At 26.5% G+C, this 16,388-nt stretch overlaps 2 protein-coding genes across 4 annotated transcripts in view; both read left to right on the forward strand.

Moving 5' to 3' along the window:
• LOC105848807 (golgin subfamily A member 4) overlaps positions 1 to 11,475 on the forward strand; it is a 57,849-nt gene extending 46,374 nt beyond the window's left edge. For both annotated transcript variants that reach the window (XM_065810628.1, XM_065810629.1), the window contains 4 exons: positions 1,508 to 1,696; positions 1,778 to 1,825; positions 3,209 to 3,301; positions 10,803 to 11,475. In XM_065810628.1, the coding sequence (XP_065666700.1) occupies positions 1,508 to 1,696; positions 1,778 to 1,825; positions 3,209 to 3,301; positions 10,803 to 10,829 (357 nt within the window). In that variant the 3' untranslated portion in view covers positions 10,830 to 11,475. The remainder of the gene's footprint in view (positions 1 to 1,507; positions 1,697 to 1,777; positions 1,826 to 3,208; positions 3,302 to 10,802) is intronic.
• A 2,608-nt stretch (positions 11,476 to 14,083) lies between these two features.
• On the forward strand, positions 14,084 to 16,161 carry LOC100201417 (pyridine nucleotide-disulfide oxidoreductase domain-containing protein 1). 2 transcript variants are annotated; one of them, XM_065810631.1, is made up of 4 exons: positions 14,084 to 14,416; positions 14,661 to 14,811; positions 15,041 to 15,240; positions 15,308 to 16,161. In XM_065810631.1, the coding sequence occupies exons 1-4, from the start codon at positions 14,161 to 14,163 to the stop codon at positions 16,093 to 16,095; spliced, it is 1,395 nt and encodes a 464-aa protein (XP_065666703.1). In that variant the 5' UTR covers positions 14,084 to 14,160; the 3' UTR covers positions 16,096 to 16,161. The 2 variants fall into 2 exon arrangements, with proteins under 2 accessions (XP_065666703.1, XP_065666702.1); XM_065810630.1 differs by having other exon boundaries at positions 14,100 to 14,416; positions 14,598 to 14,811.
• The last annotated feature ends 227 nt before the right edge of the window (positions 16,162 to 16,388 follow it).

Here is a 16,388-nt window from a genome sequence, read left to right on the forward strand (position 1 = left end):
TTTTTTTTCTAAACTGGTATTTCACTTAATCGAATTATTGTATATGTTATGGTAATGTTATTACATACAAAGTTTTAGAATTAAAGGTTTAACAAGATCTGCACACACATCTATGTATTTAAACATATATATTGGAGAATATCAAATCAGAGATTATATTGGAGAAGATCATTGTTGGAGGTTATATCCAAATTCAATTTTTATATTGCTTCTAGGTGCGAATACCAGTAAATTAACATCTTTTACATAAATAAAAACATCTTGGAACTTTTTAAGTATATTTTTTATCAAATTTGGATCATTTGTCACAATTCCATTTTTTTCCAAGATTTTCCTTAGTTGATATCACTAGGGAATTTTCATGCTTTTGTTCATGATTTTGTTTCAACATCTTGCAAATATTTTAGTATTCATTCAAAAGAGATTTAACTTTCAATCCTGATGAGCAGTTGCAAAACTGTCTAAGGTTGCTTTTTTAACTTTCCATCTTTATGAATAGTTGTAAAATCCAAGGTTTCTTTTCAAGTTTCCATCCTGATGAACAGTTGCAAAGTCTAAAGTTTCTTTTGAAGTTTCTTTTCAACTTAATTAACAGTTACAAAATATTTTTAATTTCAATAATGTCTTTACCAACTCTTACTACTAAGTGCTTCAAAGTAAAATATTTTTTTATGCAATAAAATTTTTTTTTTTGCAGCTTTAGGTTTAACTTATAAAATTTATATTTGGTAAGTCAAATAAAATGTAGTTCATATATAAAATGAACATTCCTAAAAATACTCTATGCAGCAAAATTTAAAATAATTTTTTTACGGCAGAAAAACAAGTAACAAATGGTTTAAACCTAACATTATTTTCTATGGAAGAAATAGTTATAAAAAGTATTTGATTTGGCCATTCAAAATTTAAATTGATTTAAAATGGCTAATACATAATCAATGTACCAATATGAATCATGTACCAATGTTCCGTTTCTCTCTTAACTCAATGCAATAAAGCAAGTGTGCAGCTTTTTCGAGGATGAATTGTTTGTGTAAAAGGTAATGAGACCAGAAGTATTAAAATTGGTAAATAGAATATAGTATTTAGCAATTTTTAAAGTTTTAAATATTTTTTATAAAAAATTTTTTTAGTGTGTTTGTAAAATAAAAAATATTTTATCATTGTAAATAATACCATTTGATAAGTTCTAATTTTGTAAAAACATTTTAATAAGGTATAAGTAATATTTGAAAATTTAAGTATAGAAACTTTATATAATACTAGGTTGACTACAGTTAATTTATTACTAATATGTGTATGATATGTATATTTGTATATATGTATGTCTGTATGTGTCTGTATGTATATGTATGCATATGTATGTATGTATGTATGTATGTATGTATGTATGTATGTATGTATGTATGTATGTATGTATGTATGTATGTATGTATGTATGTATGTATGTATGTTTGTATGTATGTATGTATATATGTATGTATATTAACTTAAGCTGTTAATTTAGGAAAAGATTTCAGATTTGACTAAGGAATTAGTTTCATTGCGAGAAAGGGAGAAAGTTCTTGCATTGCAAGTTGAGGAAAGTTCACCAGTTTCACCTGATAAATTTCGACCAGCTACCTTAGTGTTAGATCAAAACATAAGTAATTCTCAGAGTTCTTCACCTAGAACTCCACAGCCTATTGAGTTTGAGGTAAAGTTGTTTGAATGTTTATTTAAAAATTTAAGAAATAGTTTAAATGATTTCTGTATTTTAAACATTTTTTAAATTTAGTATCTGAGAAATATTCTTTTCCAGTACATGATGGGAAAGCAGCGAACTGTAAGTGAATTAAAATAATGAATTTAGTTGTTTACTTTAGTTAATGTTTAAGTGCAACCAAATCAGTATGTGCACTATGTAGTCTAGGCCAAAAATAACAATAATAACCTTTTTATTGATTGTTAAAAGTAGGACTTTTACTGATTAGATGCAATAATAACCTTTTTTTTTTTTGGGTTTTGAAAATAGGACTTTTACTGATTAAAAACAATAATGCAAATCAAAATGTTAATTTTAGGTAGTAATTAAAACTACATTGTTATATGATTTATATTTCTATCCTGAAAAGTATCAAATTGCAAACATGATATTTGTAACAAAAATAAGTTGGTTTTTAAACTTCTATGCTATGATAAGTTAAATAAATTAGAAACAATTTTCAACTTTTCTGAGGTTGCAAAGTGTTAAAGAAACTTTACTAAATAATGGAGAAGTATATTTTCATGAAATATAACAAACAGCTGTAAGTTTCTACTGCTTTTGAAGTGCTATCTAAATGGTTGTTTTCAGTTGATGTTTTTTTCTCATTGATAATATAAAAAAGTTGACTAAATTAATTTTTTACAACCCAGCTATCAACCAAGCAACCAGCTATTAATAAATCAGCTATCAACCAACCAACCAACCAGCTACTAACCATCCAGTTATCAACCAACCAGCTAATTTTTATCTCATACTTTATAATAATGTTATAATAATGTTTGAAATATTGTTGATATTCATATAAAAATGACCTTTACTGAGTTTTTTACTTTATGTTTTTGTGGATGCACTTATAAATTCTAACAGAAACCATAAAAACAACTTATTGTTAAGTTAGCTTCTTTTAAGGTTGCCTCTCTTGTTGTTCTTGCAATTTTCTTACTCCTGATACCATTGTAGTCCTCTGCCTCCATAAATGTTCTTGTATTTATTCTTTTAAAGTTTCTAAGCATTCTACAAATCTTTGAAATTATAAAATTATTCTTTGTTTTTAATGATTTTATGAAAACAGTTGCTAACTTATGATTTTAATGAAAAGATAATTTTCTTCTTACTAAAAATTAATATATTATTATTTATATATTAATTATATATAATAGTTAATATATAAATAATAATATATTAATTTTTATATATATATATATTTTTTAATTATATTAAGATATATATTATACTCAATATATATTTTAATATAATTAAAATATATATTGAGTAGTGTTAAGAAATATATTGAGTAGTGTTAAGAAAAATTATAGGTTAGTATGTTATTTTGTCTTATAAATTTTAACATCTTTAATTTTTGTTGTTAATTATTTTATAAGCTGTGCTGAATACAATTATTTTGTAAGCTGTGCTGCATACAACCTTAAGTGTCTTAACTATAATATGTTTTTGTTTTAGCAAATGGCAAAGGTTTTAACTGCTATTGTTCATTTTTCACCAACACAAGTAAAACAAATACTTGCAAAAGTTGAAGAACAAGAAAATCAAAATGTAAGTTTTTTTTTCTGAAAAAATGTTGTGAAAATGTTTTTTCCTTGATGTATGTATGTATGTATGTATGTATGTATGTATGTATGTATGTATGTATGTATGTATGTATGTATGTATGTATGTATGTATGTATGTATGTATGCATGTAAGTCTGCTATGTCACAACTAAAATTTTTATGTATATTTTTGTTTCTTCCTAACATAATGTTTGACAGCAAATTCTTCATTGCTTCTTCCCCATGATTCTGGAAATAGTTTCAATTTATTCACAAATCTTTACACATAAATTAAGAGAGGATGTTGGATTTGTTATTGTTTGCCTATCACTAACTTTCTGAATTACCTAATTAGATACTGATGATGTAATAACACCATTTCTGTATTTAAACCAATTAACAGAACTTGACTAGTCTGTTGTTATATTGAAAATTTTTTTACTAATATTTTTTATACTAATATTTGTAAACTCGATAACCATTTTAACAATCCAATAGAAATTAATTGTGGATGAAATGGAATGGGGTTATAGCCCCAGGCCACGTAATTTTTGTGCCCTTGAAATATTCAAAAGAACATTTTTTTTTTGAAGTTGTCTTTATGCTGTGGCACACAAAAAAGGCCTCTTTTTTGTGTGCCACAAAAAAGGCCTATTTTTATATATTTTTCTTCTCTTTATATGTTAAAGTTTATTTTGACATAGTAACAATTCTTATATCTTACAATTTCCATTAACAGCCACTTATTTTAGTACAAATTAAAAAAAAAAGGACTTAAAATCTAATTATTTATGTGCTGCATTTTTACATTACAGTGCTTGTAAAGTAATTGTTTTAATAGTTTAAAATGTTTATTATCATAGATAAAAATAAAAATAAAACCAAAATTTAGCTTAAGAGTAACACCAAATGCAAATTCTATAATAAAAAAGCCAAGGAATAAATCTGAAGCAGCTGTAAAGCAGTTTAACCGAGATGAAAGATGCAAACAGATAAACGAAGCTGTAGAGTGGTGCAAAATTAATGGAAAGTGGGGGTCTGCTGCAATATCAACAGGGCATTTTCCATTAATAAAAAGCAAAAATGTGATTGATAAGCGATTAGATAATCTAGTTCTTACAGGAAATGAGAAAAAACATCTAATGATTCTAACAGCTGAAGAAGAAGATACTATAGTTGAGTATGTATGCTGTAAAAATTGTGCTTATCAAGCTATGAACAGAAAAAAACTAACAAACGTCATTATGGATGTGTTAAAAATTCGAGATCATGCTAACAAAAAGACAAAATGAGGAAGAAAGTTCATTGCTTTGACTGAAAATGGAAGGAACGCTCTTTTGAAGAAAAGGTAAAAATTATTTAAATAATTAATAAATATAATATGTATAGTAGATATAATTTATTAAAACTTTAGTTTTAATAAATTCTATTTAGTTGTATTATAGAAGTTGTATGTCTCCACAGTTGTATATGTCCACATTTCCAAACAAATTTACAAGAAAAGGAACATCAAAAATTAGGAATTGTTACACTGTTATATGTAAACCCTTTATATATTATACTGTATAGTATAATATATAGAGTTTTCAATATTTAAACACCAAACTAAATGAATAAATAAACAAAAAAGTATGATCTAGAAAGCCCTTTATTTTTTATTGTTATAAATGTTACAATTCTTTACTACTGCATTGACATATTATATATATATATATATATATATATATATATATATATATATATATATATTTTACACATATATTTCTATCTAGCCTAGTCGTAAGTCGTTTTGGAGGCGATGGGACGCCAAACATGTCAATATTTATTTAAAAAGAAAAGGATTTATCACCATGAATAGAGCAATGAATTGCACTTGTAAAATGGCCTGCTCTCATTTAGGTAAAACAACTTTGAAATTCACAAAAATATATAGTATATGTTGTATCTGTGACTTAGAGCAATAATTAACAAATTCATTCAAATAATTTAGAAATGATATAGAATTATAACTTTGAAATGTGTTATAATTTGATTTAAAAATGATTTTAATGACTGTTCACTTTCAGATGATCTTGCAAAAAAACTAGTTGAATGTGACATAATGATTAATGAAAATCAAGAAGTATCTGGACATTAGACCAGGCAAGTTGATTTGTCTCCGATCTTCAATCAGGATAAAACACCACAATTTTTTAACTTTGGTGTTAATAGTTTAGCGAGCGGTTTAGTATATAGTAGTCGTGGTGAAAGATGTCAAAAAATGATTCGGCAAAATGGTGAATGTGTCACAATAAATCCAATGGTGTCATTATCAGGTACATTATATTTAAAACACATTTCAAACTTTAAAATTTGCTTTTGACAAATATTATTCTTATATTTTATATTCTAATTAAGTTATCAAATTTGAAAATAAATATACTTTAGGCAGAGGCGCACAGAGATTTCATGATGTCCAGGGCAGATCATAAAAATTTACTGTATGCTCTCTACCCTCTTACTACCAAAATTAGTTACTCCACCTTCTGTGTGCCCCTGACTTTAAGACAACACATGTATTTTATTAGTTAAAACTGCAGACACGTTTTTTAAAAAATATTTTATTATTTAGGTGAAAAATGCATCTGCCATATAATATTTGGTACTCAAGGAATTACTAGATGGCTCTGCTGAATGCTGTTCAAAATATTCCTAACTTATTAGATTGACAACAGAGAATGGATCACAAGATCACAAATCCTTACTTGCATTTTATAAATTATTTGACAGACACTTGATTAAAAAAAATCACAATCTTGCTTCCATTATACCTTACTTCGATTTCTTAGAGAAAAAGAAATACATTTATATATATCACCTCCAGACACTACTGGGGTAACACAACTACTTGATCAAATTAACAAGGCACTTCATGAACAATATGCTAATGCAAAAGAAAATCTGTTCAATCAACATCAAACAATTAATAGAGCAGCCTTTATGTTGTCTCTTGCAAATATGTGGGACAAGTGGGCTATGCCAGAATCGATACAAAAACCTGGTAAGAAGGTTGGTATTACTAATAAAAGTTTAAATGTTGCATTTATGCAAAGTGATAAATTCCACCGAGCTTCTATGTTAGCCGACGAAGCTGCTTCACCTAACGTTACTGATATTTCAACAATTCTAAATACCAAAATAAGTTCTCCTATATCTATGAGACAAAAAGATAGTCAAATGTATTGGAAAGAGAAAGCTTTAAACTGGAAAGATAAATGTTTGTCATTGCAGACCATGATTACAGACTTACATGAAAAAAGCATCAATCTTAATGAAATACCAGGTCTTTTGACAATTCAAAAAATAAAGCTAATTTGAAGTAATGGTATGCACAAAGCAACTACAAGGGTAACTCAAGTTCATGGCCTTATGGAAGGTCAAGATGTGCTAAAACTCGTAGAATCTATTAACAACTCAAAAGAAAAGAAAGTGCAAGAGAAAGAAGACAGAGAACAAAAAAAGAGTGAAGAAACTGAGTTGTTCTATAGATGCAAGGAAAGATGCATTTCAGACAATAGCATTTACAATGCTGCAAAGCTAAAACAATGTCCCATGTGTCGAATTGTTATGAAATTAGTATGTGGTAAATCAAAGTGCATTGTAGATGGTAAAAGACCAATTATGATTTTACCTAAATATTTATCCAAAAAAAAGAACTGCCTCAAAGAATTTATTTAGAAAGTCTAATGATAAAGAAGACAGTACTGATTCGGAATCCAATAGATTTCATTATTAAGAATCTTTTTTATTATTCATTATAATTTAAAGTGTTTTGTTTGTTGTTTTTGAGACCTTTCTCCTTCAGAAGTACAAAAAATTGGAAAAAAAAGTTAAAAATATATGGTGCCCTAAAAAAGACAAAAATATTAACATTTTAGCAGTGCTTTTTAAGCAACCAAAACTATATGTTCCTATTAAACAAGTGAAAAACAATACTATTCTTACAAGGGCCCTATTCATAGCCTCTTTTTAGACGTTTACAGACTTAAATTAAATATTTTCGTTTTATATTAGTCATTTTATGTTCTCAAATTTTTTTAAAAACAATCTTATGGCACAAAATTTAAAAAGTTTTGAATTTCTGCACAATAACTTGACTTTTTTTTTAAAGTTATATGATCTATTTAAATTTTTGAATTTCCCAACTTGTGTTTAATGCTTTTCAAGATAAGTTATAGGCAATTTAATTTGTTTGTATTTTTAAGGGCACTGTCTTTTTAAGGACACTATACCTGTAGAACTTTTTTTGTTTTTGTTTTAGTAGAACAAATTGTTTGTTTGGGGGGTCATCCATAAAACACGTCACCCTATATTTGTCAATTCATAACCCTTCCTCTTGTCACAAACGATCACATATACCCCTCTCCCTCCTAAACTGTGATAGCAGTTTTTACCTCAAAAATATTTTTAAAGATTTAAATCTAAATACTTTGCAGCATTTTAAAAATTTAACCTAATGAAAATAAGGCAATACACATAAACATAAGAAGTGTAAGTAAAAACTTTTACAAACCAATTTAAATGACTCAATTAAATATTAATAAAGTTGTAATACTAAAATAATTTTTTCAAGTTGCTCTTGGTCTTGGAGAAAAACTGTTTTTGACTTGATAACTTTCATGATTGTTATGAAAGAACACTCAGGGTGCCACCAGTTTTTAAAAATTTTCTTTCTTAATTATTTTTAATGAATGAGTTTGATACTTTTGCAATTCTTTTGTTATGTAACTTTAACTCTTAATAATAGATATAAAAAGTCCACGATAATAATCGCTCTGTAATGTAAGTGATGTAAGTTAAATATACAGTATCAAAAAAGCAAGTTTATTTTCCTTAGCCGGTCACCTCTGATAAATTTTTATATATTTTTTAAATTGGTATAGTTTTCTCAACATTTTGTGAAAGTTTCTAATACAACTTTATATATACGCTTTACTGACTTGCAGAAATCAGACCTAAAAGTTGAAGCAATTTTTTTACCATGTTTTCCGTGTAATGTTAGTTATGCAGCATTTTCAGCAATAAGTTCGCCCTCTTTTCACCAGACTCAAAACAGCTTTCATACAAAATAGCTAAAAGTTTAATTTAAAGTTTAAATAGGCAAATATTTGATAAAGTTGTTGCGCGTTTTATGTAAGTTGAAAATTGCCCATATATACTATTTTTATGTTTTTATTTTCTCATTATCAAGAAATATATATATATATATATATATATATATATATATATATATATATATATATTATTTATATGTTTTTATTCTCTCATTAATAGTTATAATAATAGATTATTAATTTATTAAAAAGAAAAAGAAAATATGACATAATATGACTAATTTGGTTTTTTCAGCGTATTTTTAAAATGTGCCATTTTTAATATATGCAAAAAAGTTGTGGCCAAGTTATCAACAACAAAAAAATATATGTGTGGTCATTCAAGGCATGCGACCTCATGCATCTCCTGATAAGACCTGTATGTATGTATGTATGTATGTATGTATGTATGTATGTATGTATGTATGTATGTATGTATGTATGTATGTATGTATGTATGTATGTATGTATGTATGTGTGTATGTATGTATTTATGTATATATGTACGTATGTATCGCCTGTGGTAGTGGTGTAGTAATAGAGCACTCACTTCATAAGCATGAAGTTCCAAGTACGATTCCCACCTTGTCCCTGGTTGTACCATGCTCAACTTGTTTCAAATCTCAGCAGCCTTGTTTATCAAAGTTCGTGTTAAGAGTTGTATGTTAGGTTGAGGGTTTTCAATTTTAATCTTTTTGTTATTGTTCTCTAAGTCTTGTTAAGCAAAGTTGCTGTGCAGAGAAATAGGTTGTGCACATTTCTTCCAGAAGAATAGGGTAGATTTGAACCTTGAAATGTGATTGTGGTTGTTTTCTTGATTGTGAGCAAAAGTTCAATCACTAATCTCCTAACATTTTAAATGTTGTCATATCTTTCAACCTTTTCACTCCAAAGTACATCTTTTGGCATTCTTGCTAGATCTGAAGTACGCCTTTTTGCATTTTTAAACATAGCTATATGTTTTACTCTAAAACTCAAAAACTAAAGGTCACATTGCATTTCTGATTTTTAGTTTCAAATCAATGGTCCACAGCAGTCCGGAAAAACAATAACTTTGCAAGGTTTTATTATAAATGTTGCTTTTATTTTCACTTTAAAAACTAGTTACACTATGACTTCCTGAGGTTGCCGATGACACAATCCCAAGTTAAAAACATGATTGATGAGCACAAAAATGGTGTATATATACTTTAGTCTATTTTTCTAACCTTGGAAAGTTAATTTAAACTTATTTGAAATCTAAAATGTCATTTACACTTCTTATCCACCTTAATTTATAAACATTATGTAAAGATGTATGTAAAAATTACTTTATGATATAACACTCGAACTCTATAGAAATGTTTATGTTCATAGTGACAATATATTTTCAAAGCAACAAGATATTTTGTTAATTTTCCTTAAATATTTACTTATAGTTTTGCTAAAACTATGACTACAGTTACTATGACTACAATTTTTTCAGAATTTGAAAAAATAAAAGTGTTATTAGTATACTTTTTATTTATTCTATTTAAATAATCTTATGAGATGTTAAAAAATTTAACTTTATGACCTACATAAATGTTTCTGTCTGTTTTTTTATCGAAAAATATTTATTGAAAAAAGGCTGTATATATGTAAAATATTTATTGAAAAAAGGCTGTATATATGTAAAATATTTATTGAAAAAAAAAGTTTTTTTAAACCATTTTATGATATGTATGGTGTCAATCTATATAATTTATTTAAATATACTCATTTGCCTTTTAGAAAAACTTTACTTCAAGGTTCAACATAACTATAACATAACAAAATCTTAAATATAATAAAATTTTAATATACCTACAACTTTAGCTAAAATTACTGAACGCTAAGTGGTCAAACCTAAAAAACTGAGCATAATCTAAAAGTTAAAGGAATTTACATTTACCAATTATATCATTGATTAATGTGAAATTTTTTAAAAGTTAAGATTTAATATTTAAATGTTTTGATAGGTTGTTTTGTTTTGATAGGTTGTTATGTTTTGATAGTTTGTTATGTTTTGATAGGTTGTTATGTTTTGATAGGTTGTTATGTTTTGATAGACTGTTATCTCTAAATAAGTTTTTATGTTTTGATAGGTTGTTATGTTTTGATAGACTGTTATCTCTAAATAAGTTTTTATGTTTTGATAGGTTGTTATGGGCACAATGTTATCTTAGATTTGATGTTTTATGCTTTTTTTTTTAATGTTTTAAAAATGTAATCAATAATTAAAAATAATTTTTTGATAATTATAGTTTTTATTAAACTTTTTTTTATTTTAATTATGTAATTAAGATTAAAAAGTCAAAAAAGTTTTAGAATAATAACATAAATAAAAGTCAAATGTTCTCAATTTTTTTTTAGGTAAAGAAATCTTCTGGCTGGTTGTGAAGTCACCAAAAGTAATTTTCTGGATGGTTGACCAGGCCATTCAAAATATTCTTTCAATATTTTGAATGAATCATTAAAAATAAACTTATAGACGGTTGCCAGATCATTAAAAGTAGTCTTCTGGGTAGTTGTCATGTCATTAATAATAATCTTGGATGATTTTAAGTTCACTAAAAATTATCTGCTGGACGGTTGTCAGGTCATTAAAAATAATTTTTTCAATGTTTAGAGAAACGAAAAAGCAGCAAATAATTTTACAAACATGACCAGATCAATTGATCGAACTCAATTTTATTTTAGTTTTCAATCTTTGTTGAGAGCTATGTATTAAAAGAAAATTAATTGTATTTATTATTATAAGTTGTTTATTTATTATTATAGTCATATTTTTTGATCAAATAATGAATGAGAAAGTATTAGTTTTATATATATATTTTTATACTGAAGTTAACTTTTATAATTTTAATAAATTTTCTTTTCTTTTAGAATTTATTTTTTTTGGAAGGGTTTTAAATGAATTTGTTTCAGATTTGAAAAAAAAAAATTTTTGATGTAAAAAAGATTGATCTAGTTTTTCATTTCTAAATGTGTTTAAAATAAAGCAAGTTTATAAAAATATAAAACAGCTTTATAAAAAAAACAACAGGTTAATAAAAATATTAAACAAGTTTATAAAAATATAAAACAGCTTTATAAAAAAAAGCAGGTTTATAAAAATAGGAAAAATCTATGTACCATATTTAGTGAGTTTTATGTATAATATAAAGGAAACTTATTTGTTTTGTTGTCTTAATTTAACACAAACACATGTTTTTTTTTAATACAACTCTTCAAGACTTATCTACAGCAGTCGAAGAGGCTGAAGAGAATTTTTTATTTAATATATCGATTAATTATATGAATAATGATAATTTACATTAATATTAAAACTCTACAAAGTATATGCTTTATATTTAGTTTATCCTATTTAAATGGTTTATAAAACTTATTTAATACTAGTAAAATATATTTGTTTAAAAAACAAATATTTTTAGAAATATGTTTTAAAAATCATTGTAACTTAGTTGTATAATAATAATTCAAACTTGTTGTTAAACACATAGATGCACTATAATTGAATAATTTATCAATAAATTTATTTTATATTGTGAAATAAAATTTTGTTGAACATCTTATACTGTAGACACACTTTTATATGCATGAAATGCGGTAGTGGTGTAGTGGTAGAGCGCTTGCTTCATAAGCGAGAGGTTCCAAGTTTGATCCCCACCAGGTTCCTGGTAGTACTGCGCTCAACTTGTTTCTCCACGCAGCGACCTTGTTCGTCAAGGTTCGTGTTTCAGAGTCATAGAGTTGAGAAAAGATTATAACCACAATTAAGTAGCCTCTTCGTAGTGGCCTTCTCGGCCTTGGGAAGGTGAATTAACAAAAAAAAAAGGTGACTAATGACACCATACTGTAATAGAGAGTTGTAGGTTTCAGTACATATGCTGAATTAAAAACAATATTTAGTCAAAAAAGTAGACTTAATAAGTTTTGATAATTAAGTATAAGTAAAAACCATTGAAATGATTGAACAAAATAAACAATTATTGACAATTTATAAGCTTTCAATAAAATTTCAATTTAAAACTTAAAATAAAAAACATAAAACTATTAATTTAAAAACTTTTAATGAAGTTGGGTTAGAACTTTTATCTGATCAATAAAGTTTGGTTTCTGTATATTTTTTTTAAATGATTACATTTAATTTTTAAATCATATTAATGAATAAATTATTGATATTTACTTGGTGCTATTCTTTTACCTAAATATTTTTTATTGATTTTAACTTCCTCAGATTAAAATTTGGACAAAGACATAATTGGCAATTACTTGTATTTTTCCAAGCATTAAAATAGTAACTTCTCATTTTCCAGGAAGTTACTATGCTTTTAATAAATTTTCCTTTCTGAAAAAAATTCATTTTTACCTTGCATGTAAAAAGCTTATATTATAAATAAAAAAACATTTTTTCAACATTTTTGCTTGCCTAAGCATCTCTAACAGATTATACTCTAGGTGTTTTTTTTCCCACTAAATAACTCTTGCATGCTGAACACAAGGAGGCTGAGGAGATTTTTTTTCCTACCCCAGCCTCTTGGATTTTTTAAAAATATTACAATTATAAGTTTTTTATTTTAAAACTTACACATGATTGTAATATTTAAAAAAAAAAAATTACAATCATATAAATTTTATGAGTTTTTGAAGCATGTTAAAGCATGTGTGTTGAAAATTTTAAAATAGATATAAGTAACAAAACATTTTTTTGTATTTTGTCATTAATTACTTAAGGAAAGTATAAAGAAACTTACGATTTCAACCAGTTTATCAAGAAATTTTCAACTTTAAGCGTGTGTTTATAATTTTCTGTGATTTTAACTCTTTTTTATAAATATGCATGAAGTGTAATAGTTACAGGGCTATTTGACGTGTTTCACCCTTACTTGTGAAATTTTAAACCTTTTTTACCCTTACTTGTGAAATTTTAAACTTTTTTTACCCTTACTTGTGAAACTTTAAACGCTGTGGTGAAGTATTATAGCAAACAACATAAAAGTTTTTAATTCTATTTTGAATATATTTTATATTCTGCCATATGCATCTTTATGGGAGGTGCTGCTACTGCATTAGAATGCTACCACTGCATTAGAATGCTACTATTGCATTAGAAGTTAGAGAGATAAAGCCATAATAAAACTTAATTTTCTTAGATTGTTGAGAAAATAGGTTACAGTCAGTAATCTGTAAGATACTCAAGACAAGACATGCCCCTATGTTCTCTAAAAAGGATTAGTTTTGATCATACTTCACCTAAAAAAACTAATTCACTACTGTTACACCACAACTGTTGTTGCCAAGTATTTTTAATGATAAATACTTTAAATTAATTATTGTTCTCAGTAAAATATGCATAATGTATGTATGTATGTATGTATGTATGTATGTATGTATGTATGTATGTATGTATGTATGTATGTATGTATGTATGTATGTATGTATGTATGTATGTATGACCCTAATCTGTCAGTCATTGTATCTACTAGAGCCATTACCTATTACTAATAAAGTATTATGTCATCAATAGTGTTTCAAGTAGATTTTAATTAATACTACAAGATTTAAAAATATACACACACATGCAAATTCATACAAAGTCATGCACTTACATGTGTTTAAATATGCACACACATATGCAAAGTCATGCATTTATATGTATTAGTTTATACACACATCAAAGTTCACACACAAATGTATTTTGATTTTTATCATTCATTAAAGATTTATCATGGCAAAAACTGTTGTTATAATTGGAGGCGGTGTTACTGGCACTTCATGTGCAGAACATGTTTCTATATATTCTCCTGATGCTAATATTGTTCTTTTGGCAGCTACAGATGTAGTTAAAACAGCAGTATCTTTAAGGAAACTTACAAAAACAACAGATGAGTTGGTGCTGAAGGAGCTTCCTAAATTGTTGTTTGAATCACCATTGTTAAATGTTACTGTTAAAACTGGTGTTGTGGATTCAATCAATGCTGAAGGTGTTTTATCATACGTTAGTAGGCTTTTGACGAATAGGAAACGTTTTATAAACGAATTTTTATTGAAAAAATTTATGAAAGAATAAGATATAGGATAAGAAGTGAAAAACTTCTCCCCCTTGCAAAAGCCTAATTTTGTAAATATTTAATAATAGAACAATTTTTAACTTTTTTTTTTAAGTTCAGGAAATTACCCTCAATGATGGTCTTAAGCTACATTATGATAAGCTGTGTATTTGTACAGGTGGCTCTCCAAATGTAAGTTATGAACTCATGAATCATCCATTTGTTGTGTTGGTACGAGATACTGATACTGTCAAAATATTTGAACAAAGATTATCCAATGCTAAAAAAATTGTTGTTGTTGGAAATGGTGGAATTGCATTAGAACTAGTGTAAGTTTACAATCGCAATCAAATTTTATCACACTGAATTAATTTTCTTTGTAATTAAAAAGATAACAAATTATTTGTTTAAAACATAAATGTGATTAAGTAATTGTATGTGTTAATGCATACAAATATATTTGAAGTTGCATAAATTTATGTTTTTAAATTTTTTTTTCTAGATAAGAAGTTGTCAAATGTAAAATTAGTTTTAATAATGAATTAACAATATTTTTAGGTTTGAAGTTGTCAAATGTAAAATTGTTTGGTGTGTAAAGCATGATCATATAGGCACTAATTTTTTTGACAAAGGTGCTTCTGAATTTCTTTTACCTATTCTAGAACAAAACTATGTTGATAAAGAATGTCCTGTGAGAAAGGCTGATACTCTAATATCTAAAGAAAAAAGATATTTTGTGGAAAGATATAAACTTGCAGGTTTGTGACTTTGCATCTTTAATGGATTGTTAAGAACAATGTTGATTTTAATTTTAATTTTTTTTAGATTCACATACTATAACAGGAAGTGCATTAGGTCCAGATTGGTGTCTTAATAAAAATCTATGTGGTAATTTGACTTCTGAGAAAAGAAACGTTGAAATTAAGTATAATTGTCAAGTAGCTGAAATTTTACCAAGCACCTTTAATATATTAAATTCCAAAAAAAAAAATGTGTATGTAAAACTTTCAAATGGGGAAATAATAGGTTGTGATTTTATTGTTTATGCAACTGGCGTCAAACCTAATGTTCCAAAGATACACACTAAGGTTCATCAAATAAAATGTTCACCTGAAGGTCATTTACTTGTCGATGCTAATATGAGAACAAGTATCCCAAACATTTATGCTGGTGGTGATTGTTGTCAAGCATCTTGGGATCAATCTACTTATTGGTTCCAAATGAACCTTTGGACTCAAGCGTGGCAGTTTGGAGCATTTGCTGGGAAGTGCATTGCTAATCACCTTAAAGTTAACCTTGATTTGCCTTTAGACTTTTGTTTTGAACTGTTTACACATGCAACAAAGTTTTTTGGATATAAAGTTATATTACTAGGCTGTTATAATGCACAAAAAATTGATAAAAATTCTTGTGAACTTCTTGTAAGGTGCACACCTGGAATAGAATATGTAAAACTTGTTATGTTAAATGGGCGTGTTCAGGGTGCAACTCTTATTGGCGAAACTGGTTTAGAAGAAACCATAGAAAATCTTATCATCAATGAAATTGATGTGGGGTTTATGGGAACTTCTTTACTAGATCCAGATATTGATATAGAAGATTATTTTGATTGAACTTTTGCGAACTCATTTCAAATATTTATAATCAAAATATAAAAAAACATTTTTGTTTGCACTTTATTTTCATGTTTTTATTTATAATTATCTTTTTTATTTTAACTTAAAGTACGTTTAATTTTTAAAAAACTACAGTTAGTGCAGGTAATGGCAGTTATCTGTGGTGAAGATATAAAAATATAATATTCCTTAAAAAAATTTTTTAAAGTGAAGTTATATAAAAAATTATATTTGATAAAAGCATCCTCCCAAAAAAATTTTGTTTTAAAAAACCATGTAAAAATTATTTG

This window comes from Hydra vulgaris, chromosome 11, assembly GCF_038396675.1.
Source record: "Hydra vulgaris chromosome 11, alternate assembly HydraT2T_AEP".
Taxonomy (NCBI): domain Eukaryota; kingdom Metazoa; phylum Cnidaria; class Hydrozoa; order Anthoathecata; family Hydridae; genus Hydra; species Hydra vulgaris.